Raw genomic sequence first — 14,937 nt, 5'->3', positions numbered from 1 at the left:
ATTATTATTTAAATACAATTAATTTTGTTTAAATACTTTCAACTAAATTCAAAAATTTTTTTTATATTATTTACATTGAAATGTCAAAAAATAATTGAGATCACAACCATTTTAGATATAATTCAACGTACATGAATTACATCGTATGTGAAATAAACATATTTTTATTGGTTTGTTTATTTTTTATAAAGGTTTATATCCACGGTGTAGTTTTTCTCAAAATGATCGGATATTCATAGTTACAAATTTCTGTATCATTTCATATCACAAATCCACTTGTCTCAAGGTAAAATTGGACAGTCCTCGAAATAATATTCATTTAAACATTATTATACACTTTTTAGGTATTTTCTTCAGAAAAAGTAAGTCGAATCCCGGCTTCTAATATTAGATGTCGAAGATTTGTGAGTTGATCAATTTTATTTCTTGGTAGTTTCATATTTTCTTCGTAAGTTCAAATATAATTAGCTTGCTCAACAGAAACAAAATTAAAATAATTTTTTAATTCACTTCACTCAATCACAATCTACCATTTTGTTTTTTTAATATATTTTTCATGTTAGTTGAAAAATTTTCTTTAAACTAGTCTTCAATTTAGAAGCTTTAAAACAATATTTAAGCTTTTCATTCGTTAAAAGATAATAAGTTTTTGAATCCGATGTTTTGAATATTTGTTGGAAAATTTACTACGTATTATGAAATGCAAATTAAAATTTGTACTATGACCTCCTGATCCAAAAAAGGAAAGTGTTGAAAAAAATAAAAGTAATGCATATTCAAATTGCTGCATGCATAAGTAATATGATTTTATTTTTGTCCTTTTTTTTTTTTGTATAACATTTTTTTTTTTTTTAATTTACGTTTTTTTCAAAGAGATTTTTTTTTCAAGATTCTCTTTTCAGTTTATTTTTTAATAATTTTTTTTTTCGTTTTAATTTTAACATACCAGCAGCATTGACTCATTGCAATACACATTTAATACTCTTAAACAGATACATTCATGTACAAAAAAAATGAAAATTAATTATTATATCAGGCACAAAATTATCCCAAGTGGCAATTTTCGTACTGGCACAATACAAGAGCACATCTCAAACATACTTTTTTCAACAATAAGTTATACATATTTTTTGTATTATTATTATTCAATTTTTATTTTGTAAACAATTTTGGTAATCGCATAACTAATTGTGTTGGATTGGGGGGTTATAGCTGATCTTACAATTTAACACGAGATAGTATTTAAGTGAATTTTCTTAATTGAAAATTCAGCTTTTTTTTTATTCAATCATGGATATTCAAATATCAGTTATTATTAAATTTTTTTTGTGAATCAAAACATTCGAATTTGAACCTGGTTTAAGACAATCAGCTGCTCGAAACAACAATCTGTTTAGTACGACATTTAGTTATCATAACTTCCAAATCTCATTTTGTTAATACAATGGAATTCGTTTATAATGACCTCATAATTATTTTATTATGACACAATTGCATACTGTTTTAGTTTAGATTAATAATAATAAGCTATATAAGGATGAATTTTTGTTGACTTCCGAGTTAAAGACATAGTTATTGAAATAAATATCACGATACTCGAAATAAAATTGTATATTAAGAAATTTTATTTAAAAAGTATAATTTAAGCTGTCACGTCCGTTCAAATTGTAACGTATTACTAACGTGTATTACTAAAACCCACTTGGGCACAACCTGTAATCTTCCTCGGCCTTAAGTGCATGCCCTTTTTTACTTTAAAAGTGTGTTTGTTTGCTTATAGTGTAAAATACACTTAATGTGACTTCGATTTTATCAATGAATTTCACACCAAATGCGATTAATGATGTTCGCTTGTATGGCCTAGTTGTAATTTATTTTCGATGTCAATATAAACGAATTTCACTGTACTCACCTTTCTTTAGATGCAAATATGGTGGATTTCTTCACATTTAACCAAGGTTTAGGATTTGATTGAGGCTAATAAAACATTTTGAAAGAAATGTAAACCTATATCCATGATGCCGGTTGAGACTGAATATTGTGAACACAATTTGTTCGAGTGAGCAGAATTCAACTTGCAATTCAAGAAACGCCTTGATTTTGTCGAAACCGTCTTATTGCTATTTCCTCATTTTGATAGTATCCAAATTTTCAATGAAAAATGAACAATTTGTGAAGAAATCCAGTTTTCAGAAGGTTACGCATTGATTTCTCTATATTCCATTTAAAAAATTGCCTTTTTGGTTCTTGTAAAGTTATTTTCTTTTAATTGTCTAACAAAAAAAAATTATCTTTAGATACTACGCATTCTTGATGTGTAAACGAAATATACCGCGTAAACAACCCTTTAATCTGTTTATAAAAGTCTTGTTAAGGTTTGGATACAGGGATAAGATGATAAAATTTGAATATCCATGACAGAATAAAAAACGGAATGTAGAGAGACATGTCAAAAAAACAAACAAGAAGTAGAATTATTTACACAAATATAAAAATTTAACTCATGCTCAGTTCGATCGATATATATATACATATATTTATAAATTATTGATCTTATTACAAATTGCAAATCGATTTTATTTTATTTTATTTACTTTCTATTTTTTTAATAGCAAAAAACTTTTTTTCTCAAGAAGCAGAAACGTTATATAACAAACAATAAATAATTTTCCACAAAAAAAAGTATTTTTTTTTAATAATTCAAATACCAAAAGAAAAACTTAAATAATAGAATTAATAAAGATAATAAAATTCGTCGATAATAAAAAATTGATGGCTTTTAATAATATTTTTATGGTTTTTTTTTAACAAAATATATCTTTTTCTTGAGTTTTTTTTTTTCAAGTGGCCGGATTAAATTTTATTTGATGATAAAAAACTTATCACTGATTTTTTTGAGAAAATTGTTTTTGTGTTTTTTAAATTATTTTAACGTTGTTCGATTTCGTAATTTTTTTTTTCAAGTATTTACAATCAATTTTTTTAAGAGCATGCTCGACGCTAAATACGTCGAAAAATCTTAATGACGGATAAATTTAATTGAAAATAATATATTTTTTAAAATAATTGCTAAAATTGGGTGACTTTTTTTATAGCTTTTTATGCTAAATTATTTAATTATAATTTATTGATCAAATTAATATTTAAGATTTATTTGGACGTAAGTTGATTCCAAAAACCAAACAAAATTTACTATTTTTTCGTATTCGCACAAATTTTGGACGTAAAAAATGAGAAAATTGACACGTCAAATATTTATATTAAAAGACGGACCAATTATGGACACATTTTTTTGGTTTGTTTCTAATTTGTGTTGGGGGGAAGAGAAACTGGAATTAAAATTCCAAATGGACAGCGCAAAAAATTTGGACTACATGGACGAAATTTTTTACTATGGCTGGCTCAATATTTTTTTAATTAAATGGATGGATTCAAATTATAGACTAGAATGGACAAAGAAATCAAGTACAACGTTAAAATAATCAGTTTTGTTTCCGGGAGATTTTATCAGTCTTTAAATGAAGAAACTATACCAAAAAATTTGTACATAGAAGCAAGCGCGCGATTGGCGTAAATCAGTGATGAAATTTTTAATATAAAATTTTTTTTAGTGATTTCAAAGATCAGCTAACGAGTGTTTCCAAACCACTTGGGAATGCTATTGACTCCATTTATTTTTTCTTTCAACATATTATGTTTGCTTTTTTGTGGCACTTTTTTTTGGGGGAATTCGAACGATTTTCATGGCGTCCAAGACAAAAAACAATATACAGAATATCCCAAAACCACCAAGACCGAACAAAAACAGTTTTTTCCTTACGAAATTTTTTTTCTCTTCACAAGAATAATGATTGTTGTACGAAAGACTGAATTCTGAAGAGTTTAAAATTAAAAACGATAATTATTGAAGTCTTAATCGTTAATGGTGAGTTAGATCGAAAAACGCCAAATTATTCTTCGTAAAATTTCGTTAAGGAATTCATAGTTTTCTGTTTGGTTCGATAATTAAGGGACATGTTTATATTTTCAGTAATTTTTCATCAACTCGGATAACGAGTCTCTCTTGATTAACGCCACAAATATCGTAGTAACTCCCCACTTAAATTTTTTTTAAAACTTTTTATTTAAGAAATAAAAATATTTTAATAATTTTTTTTGTATAGAGTGTACACTGTGAATTCATCTCTCATTTTTCTTTTTTTAGTATACATCATTTATTTTAAATATATAATTAATTATATACATACAATTTGTTTTAAATATAATAGGCTAAGATAATTAATTAATTATTTTCATTTAATTAAATAATAATTAAGTTTTTTTTAATTAAATTATGTTACAATTGTTTTGTCATATTTACAAAAAAAAAACAAAGAGAAGGGTTTTGTTTGTTTATTGAGCTTTATAAAAGAATTGGCAAGTATTTGTACACTACATATTTATATTTACAATTTTAATTTTTTATATTTTCATCTTGTAAAATACTCCAATTTTCTTTTTAAAACATCTTAAAAAGTACACAGGAAAATATGTGCTGCTACAAAATTTTTTTTCACTTAATTTATATTATTTGTTTATAAAAATTTATGATTGAAAAGTTTCATACGGAAGCCTGAATGTCTCAATAGCAAATAGTGTCTAACCACAAATATAAAACAAACTAGTTCACTTTCAACAAGTGCACTTGTGATTTGTGGGACATTATGGAAACAAAACTTTTCAGGACAAATCAGGACATACAATTATTAATAATTCCAGACAGTTTCGGTAGTGGCTAATTAAAGAATAGTCATTACCGACTATCATTTTCAAAAAGGTTTTTTCCCATAATGTTCCACAAGTCACAAGTGCACTTGTTGAAAGTGAACTAGTTGGTTTTATATTTGTGGGTAGACACTTTTAAAAAAAAGCTATTGAGACATTCAGGCTTCCGTACTTTGATATTATATTTATAATTTTTTTTGTTTTTAAATACTACAAAATTGATTAAGCTGCGATACAAATTTTTTAAGTTAACGAATCTCAACGGAGTTCTTTTCTTGAGAGCTAATATTAATATAAATATGTATGAATTAATTTATGTTTTAATAATAATTGTTTTTAAAAAACGTACGTCGACACACAGAGTACACTCAATTCATCATTTTAATTTTATTGCAAACATAACAAATAACATTTTTTTCTTTTTTTTTTAAGACACTTACATAACAATACAATAACTTAACCGAACAACCAATGAACCAAAAAAAAAAAAAATCAATAATATTCCACTATTTTGAATCCATTATATCGGGTGTCATGTAAATAACGAAACATTTTTTTTTTCTTTCAAATTACATTATAAAAAAAGCTTGTCGATCTTTTTGCCGTTTTTTTCTTTAAAATTTACAGTGAAGTAAGTACTTTCGTGTTAAGTGATTTCCAAAACATTTTTCTTACATTTTTTTCGTGGATATTTTAATTTTTATTCCAATTTTTTTAAATATATAAAATTTTTTTTGTTTATACTAAAATTTTTTAACATTTTTTTTTTTCAGTTTTTTTATATTCAAATTTTGTAAAGTAAATAAAGGATTGATTTGAGAGTTAGTGCCGAATTTTATACGCTATAATCATGATTTTTCTAATTTTGTGATGGTTTAGTAGAAAATAACAACGCGAAAATGAAAATTCGATCAGTTGAATTAATTCTATCCCTCCTGATGCAAGGAATAACGATATAGGTTCGAAAATTGAGCAAATCCATAATCTAAAATGGTTGGCAAGGGTTATTTAACCCTTCAGAACGATTGCGTAAAGAGATTTAGATTTCTATCACGTATATTTTAAAACGTTTTTTTTTCGTCAAAATTTAAAATGGAATGACAAATGAAAATTGTTTACCTTATTTATTAGTAGCCTTCAGTAAAGTTGGTAAAAAAAAACCCAAAATTCGGATGGCTTCGTTATACTTCGACTATCTCCGTGGATACACTATGTTTTCATTGACAGATGGCAGATAAATAAGTAAATTTAATAAACTATACTTTCACACGTAAACATATGTAACCCAAAAACATATTGTTTGAAATTTCGATCTTGAGATTGACTCATAGATTGTGGCCCGAAAGACGACTAGGCTAAAGGATTCAATTCTTCTTTCTTCAAAATGATAAATAAGAGGTAAAAGAACTTTTTTAAGCCACTCCCAGTCACTTCTGATATGTCCAATCGCTCCTGGCATGGCCGATTTACTAATAAAGAACTTCAAGTACACATTCAACGGCATATTTTGAATTTTGCGGATAGTTTAAGACATCTGCGGACGAAAAAATTACAACACTTATTTGTATATCAGACATATTGTCATTAAAACCATACCATTGAATCCACCATCCAAAAATTTAAAGTCACGTATCACTCAATCTTATAACGTATGAAAATTGATCACAAAATCTCTCAAAATAGATAATTTTCTTTTTAAATTTTCAATATATATATTTTTTTTTTTCAAGGTATGATTTTATTTTTCATCAAAAATAATAAATATTACAAATTATTTTAAACTTAATGATACAAGTGAAGGATTATTTTATAATTTCATTTAAAAAAAAAAAAATTAATAATTATACAAATTCTCAAATTGTAAACAAATTTTTAAATTATTAAAAACAAGGATAAATATAAATAAAGGATAATATAAAAGAAAAAAAAATTAAAAACACAATTCTAAACTATACAAAAAAAAATTACGATGTAATCCTTACACGGAGAGTTTTTTTTTAAACCAATTAACCAATTAATAAACAATTTTTTTTTTGTAATTTTTTTCGAATTAAAATAACCATAAAAATATGTAATAAAAATGTTGAAAATAACATTTTCGGTTTTGTAAATTTTATTTTATACGTATTGATAATCCATTTTTTTTTTATAATATAAAGAGTGTACCTCAAAAAAAGGACTATTTGTATTTAATCTAAAAATTCGATTTGTGAATAAATTATAAAATTCTTGTATTATTTAAAAGAGCCAGATTGGGGTGCCCCAACACGACTCTCGGCTGTTCCAGTTGGTTTTTTTTTCTTCAGGGCTATCAAATAAGTCCTGAATAACTGATTACCAAAACTATGAGCCACTTTAACCCCTTTAAAATTAAAGTGATCGTGTTTTTAATAATTAAAAATTGTATTAATTACAAATTAAAAAAATACCGAATTTTTAGAAAAATTAAAATTTTAATCGATTTTTTGAGAGACCCTTTAAAGTTAAATTACATAACCTCACATTATGGATTTAAATTATTTTATTTCATTTTTTAAATTTTTTTTTACAAATTATGTTTTATTTTTTTTAAATATATATTCATATACAGTGTGTCCCCGGATAGAGGTAACTATACTTGTAAATTTTTTTATTTTACATTTTAAGAAAAAAAGTCATTCTTTATAAGAAGTTTTGCTCATTTTGTACATTATTTAGAAGTTTTAAATATTCCTACATACTTTTCAGAATAAGCAAAACTTCTTATAAAGAATGACTTGTTTTCAAAAATGCAAAATAAGAAAATTTACAAGTATAGTTACCTCTATCCGGGGACACACTGTATATATATTTTTCATATTTTTTTTTACATTTTTTTCATTTGAAAAATCCTCAAAAAATAATAATTAAGCAAAAAGACGAAAAAAAAGCAAAAAAAATTAAATTTTTTTTTGTTTTTTTCCTTTTAAATCGTAGTAAGTATTTTTTTTTTTTCAATCAAAATTCGATAATAATTATGATAATATGAATAATTAATTAATTATATTAATTAGATGATATATATTATTTTAATAATTATATAAATGGTACTGTATTCAATAATCAGTATTCACAAAAATATATTAAAAAAAAAAAAAAAAACAAAAATAAACACACACTTTTCAAAAAACAAAAAAAATAATAGCAGTGTTTTGTTAGACTCTAAGTTTCTCTTCATCAAAGTGCGGGGGCCGGGTCGTCACCATTTTTAAGTACAAACATATTCAAATTTTCTTTCAACTAAAATCAAATGCACATTTTCGATAAAATGGACGTTTAAAATTTAAAAATTTCAATTCTAAATAGGAAATGTCGTATTTTTCGAAGTCCCGTTTTCTCTAAGAATATTGATCTAATGAAAACTCGATTCGTTTCCGTATGATATGCTGCTGATTTTTGTAGTGAAATCGATTTAAACTATACCCGTGTTTCTCACTGTACATACCATAACTATCGCATTAAAACTGCGAAAGAGTATACAGAGTGTTCTATGATTGACCGTAAATTCCTTAAAAGAAAATTATTTTCCAATTTTTGGAACCCTTTTCTTGTAATCGATCCAAAAAGTAGGAACTTTCTTTTTAGAATTTAATAAGTTAAGCTTTTTATGTGAATTGAAAAATATGTCCCCTTCTCTTCGATAATCATGATAAATAAAATATATACAAATATAAAAAAAAAAACCTAGCAGACTTCCTTCTTTCGAGAAGACTCGTGTGTAAAATTCGAGGACAATATTTCTCACATAAATAAGGCAAATTCAAATTCTTAAGAAAACGTTTCATCGTTGTTACCAAAATTTTTGAAAATACGACACCCTCTAAATTCATTGCATTAATCTTCGATCAAAATTTCGAAGTATAATAAAAACAAAAAAATTCGAATATGCATGTACTAATAAATAATTATATTTTAATTAATATTATTAAAACAAAGGGCGGTTATTTTATTTTTTAATAATTATGGTACAGTAAATTGTATAATTTCATTTTTCTTTTTTTTTTCTTCTTGGGCACAATAATTTATTGATTATAAAATCAACTATATAGGCGGACAAAATACACTGGCCTGCGTATACTGACGTAAGAGCTGACTTATTTAAATCAAGGGCGGTAATGGTTCTATACACTAGAAATAGTGAAACCAATCATGGATCGAAAAATCACTTTCGGTCCAAATATGTTTAAAATGGTCACTTTTTAGTTCCAGACTTAACGATTCACAAGACGAGAGGAGAATGTAACCCTAAATTGTTATAAATAAATTGCATTAACCTGTAAAAATTGCACTAACATTTAAAAACTATGAAATTCTATTTTCATCAAAAATTAATTCCCGTAAATCTTTGTTGGAAAAACTTAGTAAAAAATTTGTTTTATTTTGCTGACTGTTTGTATAAAATCTACAAGGTGAGCCATTTTAACCGATAGAATCTCTTAAAATACACCACTTATAAAAAATCTAGTTAAAAAATTAGTGAGTTTAAAAGGGAATTACTTGATTAGATCTAAATAGATTCAGATAAAATTCGACTTAAAAATCATTAGTTCATTAAATTTAACTTTCGATTTAAAATAACCTAGAAAATTGATCTTGAGGTCAGAGTTAATTAGCACAGATGATCTTTTATCTACACCATTTTACCTTAGTTGAAATATTTTCTTTTTATTGAAAGGAAAATTCTGGTAATTTTAGTTCCTTTTCCTGTTAATTGATCCCGAAGAACTAGAACAAATTCGAGATCAGAATTAGATACTCCCCTTTCCAAACACATTAACTTTTGCCCGAATTCGATTTTTTTATCTAATAGAAGAGATTTTTGGATGTAAAAATGTAAAAATTTTGGACCGAAAATATATTTTTCTTTTGGATTGTTACCACTTTTCTAGTCTATAAGATTTGGTATACGCAGTTTTAATTAACAAAACTACTTAATTTTTATTTTTTAATTGCACAACAAACTAACACCTGGACTGCGGCTGCGACGGCGCTGGGGATCATGTGGGCGGCTATATACCAGACGGACATGAAACAGAATCATGGACTTGCATACTTGGCGTTTTTGTTTAGATAGAGATAAATTCTAAATAACAATAAAAAAAATCATAAATAAATTCGTCTCTATCTAAGATACAAAAAAAAAAAACTACTTAATTTAATTATTTAAATATTTTTAAACATTTACAGCTTTTTTTTTGTGCTGTAGGAATGAGCGCGAGCATTCTCAATAATTCTTTCATTTTAATTTTTTAATTAAAAAAAAAAACAAAAACAAAATACAATCACAGTCAAAAAATATATGATTTTTTAAAATTTTATTTAAATATTTTGTGTGACCAGAGAGAGATATATTAGACGAAAAAACGTGTGTCAATTAATTATGAATGTGATGGTACTGTTAAAAAAAAAACTTCGTCTTCATTTCTTTATCTTACACTGGAATTCATTCTTCCTTTTTTTTTGCGTAGAGAGAGAGAGATTGATAGAATAAGATATGGATTTAAACACAATGGTTTGTTTTATGATATGGTGCAGTTTTTTTTTCTAATAAAATTTGCTAATTATTTTATAAACTTTGGCACAAATTTTTTTGGGTTGTCTTTGTTTTTGAAAAATTATAAATTATTCATCATTTTTTACAAAGCCAACACATGACGACGACTTTTTTTTAAATCTTTATGGCAAAGAAGGAGATTTTTTTTTGGATATTGTAACTTCGAAAGAATATGTTGGCCGTGTAGACTTAATTAAAATTAACGGTGTTTTTTTAATTGGTCGAAATACCAACGAGATATGTTTCTAAAAATACATATTTAAGTATGCCACTTTTTTGCAAATTTTCCAAATATCGATTGTATACAAAATTGATTTAAATAAAAAAAATGAAGCATACATTTTATTGGTATACCGGAAGAGTGTAATTCGTCGAATAATTCGATTCGAGTATTTTTAATTTATCCAAATCGTCCATGCATATACACTCCGTCGAATAAACATATAATTTTTTTTAAATATTATGGAAAATTATAAACTAATTAGGCGATGAATTTTCGATATAATTATGAAATTTTCTTTGAAAATCTTTTAAATTAACAATTTTTCTAACACTGTCAGCATTTATTAACAAGAAATCTTCATATTAACAATTTTCTGGTAGTTTATTTCAAGTACAGCGTTGTCAGATCGTGTCAGCGTTGTCAACCTAAACGTAGGTCCATCTATGTTTTATTATTTTAACTACAGGGTGTATACTAAAAATTTAGCTGCATATGGAAAACTTTTGTATTATAAGGTTTACGAAAAGGTTATTCTTCTTAAAATAAAAAAGTTTTCAATATGTTCCAACTTAAGTGTGTACCCTGTAGATTTTAATCGATAAAAAATATATCGAATGTAATGCCTATAAATTGCCACAATTTGACAACTCTGTAAATTTTTGTGATTAATTCGATTTTCATATTCACAGTGAAATACTGATCCTGGATTTAAATACTTGGATCTAATTGTTCTAGAAGATTTTCTAATCAATACCGAAAGTGCTTGGATGTAGAAATTACAAATAAAACTCATAATTATATCTACTTATATAATTAATCCACAACTATCGATTTAACTAAAAAAATATTAAACAGAAAAAATTACAAGCTATAAACGGAAAATTATATAATTCGTTGCGGCATTATAAATTGTGTCTGTGTGTACATAATAATTAATAATTAAATAATTAATTAAGAAATATTTATAACACAAAAAATCTGTGTTTAAAATATAAATTTCATCAGGCCTTAAAAATTATTATTATGGTAACTGCAAAATGAATAAAATATTTTTTCATTAAATTTACAAAAGTAGATATGTGTGTTTCTCTTCTGACTTCTGGAAAATTTCTTCAATTCCAAATATATAATAAATATATTTCACAGTTTTTTCCCGGACAAAAAGAGAAAAACTATAAAGTTGATGAATGTTTTTTTTTTGTAAAATTTCAAAATAATAGAGATATGTGTTTTTTTTTACATATGTGGATTTTCTTTTTGATAAAAAAAATCTTTCGATTTTCGTTTTAAAGGAACATTGTGTTTAAAAAAAAGTATTGTGAATGAGACACACATTGTGCAAGATCGAATTGTTTTGATTTTTTTGTATGTTGATCGCGGGATGTGTGAGTTATCTTCTTGTAATTTTCTTCGAATGGCACATATCAGCATCATCACGGCTATAACAAACGAAGGAAAAGTTGTTCATATTATGTGTTTTTTGGAATCTTCACTTCACTTACGTATAATAACTTATTTTTAATATAATTCAATTTTTTTTTTTTAAATTCCATTAATCTATAATTTTTGTATTTTTCTGAAGATTGACAGTTAAACGTTACGCCCACGGAAGTTTTATTTTCATTAAAGTTGATCGAACAGTAGACTAAGTTTTTCTTTTAAATTTGTTCGTTTTGAGTTCTACTTTCGAAATATTTCGGTATCACAGCTCACAACTAGACCAAACAATTGTCCGATCCTCCTTAAGATGACATCGTAAATTCCCGTATACAAAAATTATAAATTAATAAATTATTTCTACATTTAAATAAATTAAAATTATTATGCCCATGCGTACTGCTGGAATATTTGAATTAAATACAAAAGGTAAAAAAAAAACAGGAAAAATTGAATCTTACCTTTTTACGAAAAAGAAGCCGTCATCTTCTTGACATTGAAAATTTTGAACGGTGTAGATTGGGTAGATTTATTCGAATTTGAAAATTTGTTTTTTTGAAACGATGTGAGCCATTTTTGAAATATTCTTGATGCACAATATGATCACAAAAACAATAACAAATAAAAAAAAAGTTGAGCTGCAACGGTTTTATTCCACACAGCACCTCAAATTGAGCCACAAGTTGTAAAAAAATTAATTTTGTGATGTTGTTGAGAGAGATAGAGAGAGAATGAAAACACTTTTCTTTTTTGAAATTTGACTACACACAAGAAAGTCCTTAGAGTTCAGTGGATCACCTTTTTTTTTATTATGCACACGGTATATTTTTAATATATATATAAATATATATATACAGAGTGTTCACTGGTAAATGCACTAATCAAAAAAAAGAAAAACCTAACAAATTTTCCTTTTTTCTCTTACATTATTTTTATTTATATTATTTTTTTGTTGAATTTTACTATTTTACTGTACAAGAGACTGTTTTGATGAGGATTTGATTGGTGTGTGTTTCAATTTTTTTTTTTCTTTTTTTTTTCTTAAGAGACACAACAAAATAGTAGAGCACGTTGGAAGGCGAGAAGTCGTCAGTCATATATATCAATAGCAATGCAGGGGCTGTGCTTGGGGCCAGCATGGGGCCGGTAACCGGGGTCAGTATCCACCACCGCCCCCTCCGCCAGCATCAGACTGCCTTCGTTCGTCATATTCGGCAACCAAACGTTTTATATGTGATAACTTATCATGTAAATAATGAAAACGTCTTTTTGCCATTTGATATTTAGTGTCTTCTTTACTTTCCGTATATTCTCTAACTATTTGTTTTTCAATTTCCTAGAAAACAACACAGGAAAAATTAGTAAAATTGAATGATGACTGAGAGAGTGAAAAGTATTTTTAGTTTTAAATTACTTACTTTATATTCAGGACTTGAAGGATTTTCTTGTTTTAATCGTTCATCTAATTCTACAAATCGCCTTGAAACTTTTTCTACAATAGCATGTAACTGCCTATATTCTGCATAATCTTTATTAAAATCTGTCTTGTAACTTCTTCTTTGCTGTACATCTCTAATTTTTGTATATTTCCTTAAAATTTCAAAATTCAAAACATTAAAATTACATCTCAAATTAAAAATTGGACTTTCACTAAAAGTGTTCAAACAGGGCTCTAAATGTATTCGTATTTTATTCAAATATTCTTGGAAAAGGTGATTTTTCAAAAAGGTTTCTTACAAATACTGATACATTTAGTGCTTAAAAAGAATGAGAAAATACTTACGTTAAATAATCTGGATATGATTCCTTTTCCACTTCCGGTTCACGTACAATGATGGGTTCATCCTTGGGATCAGTTTGACTATCAGGACTAACTCGTGCAGGTAATATTGTTCCATTGTGTGTAGTTGATGTGACTTTACTCCATCTCGCCTGTTCACGCTCTCGTTCTCGTTCCCGATCACGTTCCACGTCAAGCAAACGATTACTACTTGATCTACTACTAGACTTGGTGATCTCGTAATCTTTATTACTAATAATATTGCGTTGATCGTCTATCGCTGATGAAGACGATGTTGTTTTGTTGTTCGGTGATGATGACACATAATTATTATCTTTTTTATGATTAACAAAAGTTTTTTCACGATTATTCATACCAAAACTTAAACTACTATGACTATCACGTTTTCTATTAGTTTCATCTTCGTCATCACTAAAATGGCGCTTCGTATTTAGATTATCCGCGTATAAAGGTCCGTTACTACTAGGTATATAACTACTGTTCATATTATTCGATGATGGTTCCCTGCTACGTGGATTCATGTTACTGGAATCTCTTGAATCGGTAATAGGTCGACGTTGAGCATTTGTATTTGTGAAATGTGAAATGCGTGGTTTCTTCGTTGGCAAACCATCAGCACCATCATAATAACCGGGTCGCTTATTATTCGATGCTGAACTAATGTTTGACGATGAGCTGATTGGTGGCGGAGGCGAACCAGGATGTGTGCTTGTAGGTGATTGTCCGCTCCCAGAGCTACCTCCGTCACTGCTACCAGGTGGTGTTAAATTTTGTGGCTTACGTCTGCAAAAACAAAAAGAGGTTTTTTTTTATAATTAGTACATGCTATCAAGAAACTTTTATATAGAATACGTTTACAGACCTTTTGAGCATTTGTTTTTCCTGTTCGGTATAAAATGGCCAGTCGTCATGAACATCATTCCAACAATGTCTTTTCAGCATATACGCATTATCTCGCATGGTAGCTATTTGCTTTAAAACAGTTATAATACAACCTTTTTCTTGATCTTTGATTCCCTCTAAATAAAATTTATTAAAATATGAATAATCGAAAATAAAGTTTGATAAATAGTACAAATAAACTAAATATCTAAAAGGAAAAAATTAATGCATCTTCATAAAAAAACAATCGATCTCTCA

The 14,937-nt window shown here is 26.7% G+C and overlaps 1 protein-coding gene across 2 annotated transcripts in view; it reads right to left on the bottom strand.

The window, feature by feature from the left end:
* Positions 1-12,949: 12,949 nt before the first annotated feature.
* The window catches only part of LOC123301883 (RNA polymerase II elongation factor Ell), a 145,182-nt gene continuing 143,194 nt past the window's right edge, over positions 12,950-14,937 (bottom strand). Inside the window, exons 5-8 of one of the 2 annotated variants that reach the window (XM_044884832.1) lie at positions 14,660-14,816; positions 13,780-14,580; positions 13,415-13,586; positions 12,950-13,332 (exon numbers count right to left, since the gene is read on the bottom strand). In XM_044884832.1, the coding sequence (XP_044740767.1) occupies positions 13,153-13,332; positions 13,415-13,586; positions 13,780-14,580; positions 14,660-14,816 (1,310 nt within the window). In that variant the 3' untranslated portion in view covers positions 12,950-13,152. The remainder of the gene's footprint in view (positions 13,333-13,414; positions 13,587-13,779; positions 14,581-14,659; positions 14,817-14,937) is intronic. The other variant, XM_044884830.1, reaches the window with a different exon arrangement.

Source organism: Chrysoperla carnea, chromosome 5, assembly GCF_905475395.1.
Source record: "Chrysoperla carnea chromosome 5, inChrCarn1.1, whole genome shotgun sequence".
NCBI lineage: Eukaryota > Metazoa > Arthropoda > Insecta > Neuroptera > Chrysopidae > Chrysoperla > Chrysoperla carnea.
The sequence above is the reverse complement of the archived record's forward strand: the minus strand, read 5'-3'. Positions and strand labels throughout refer to the sequence as shown.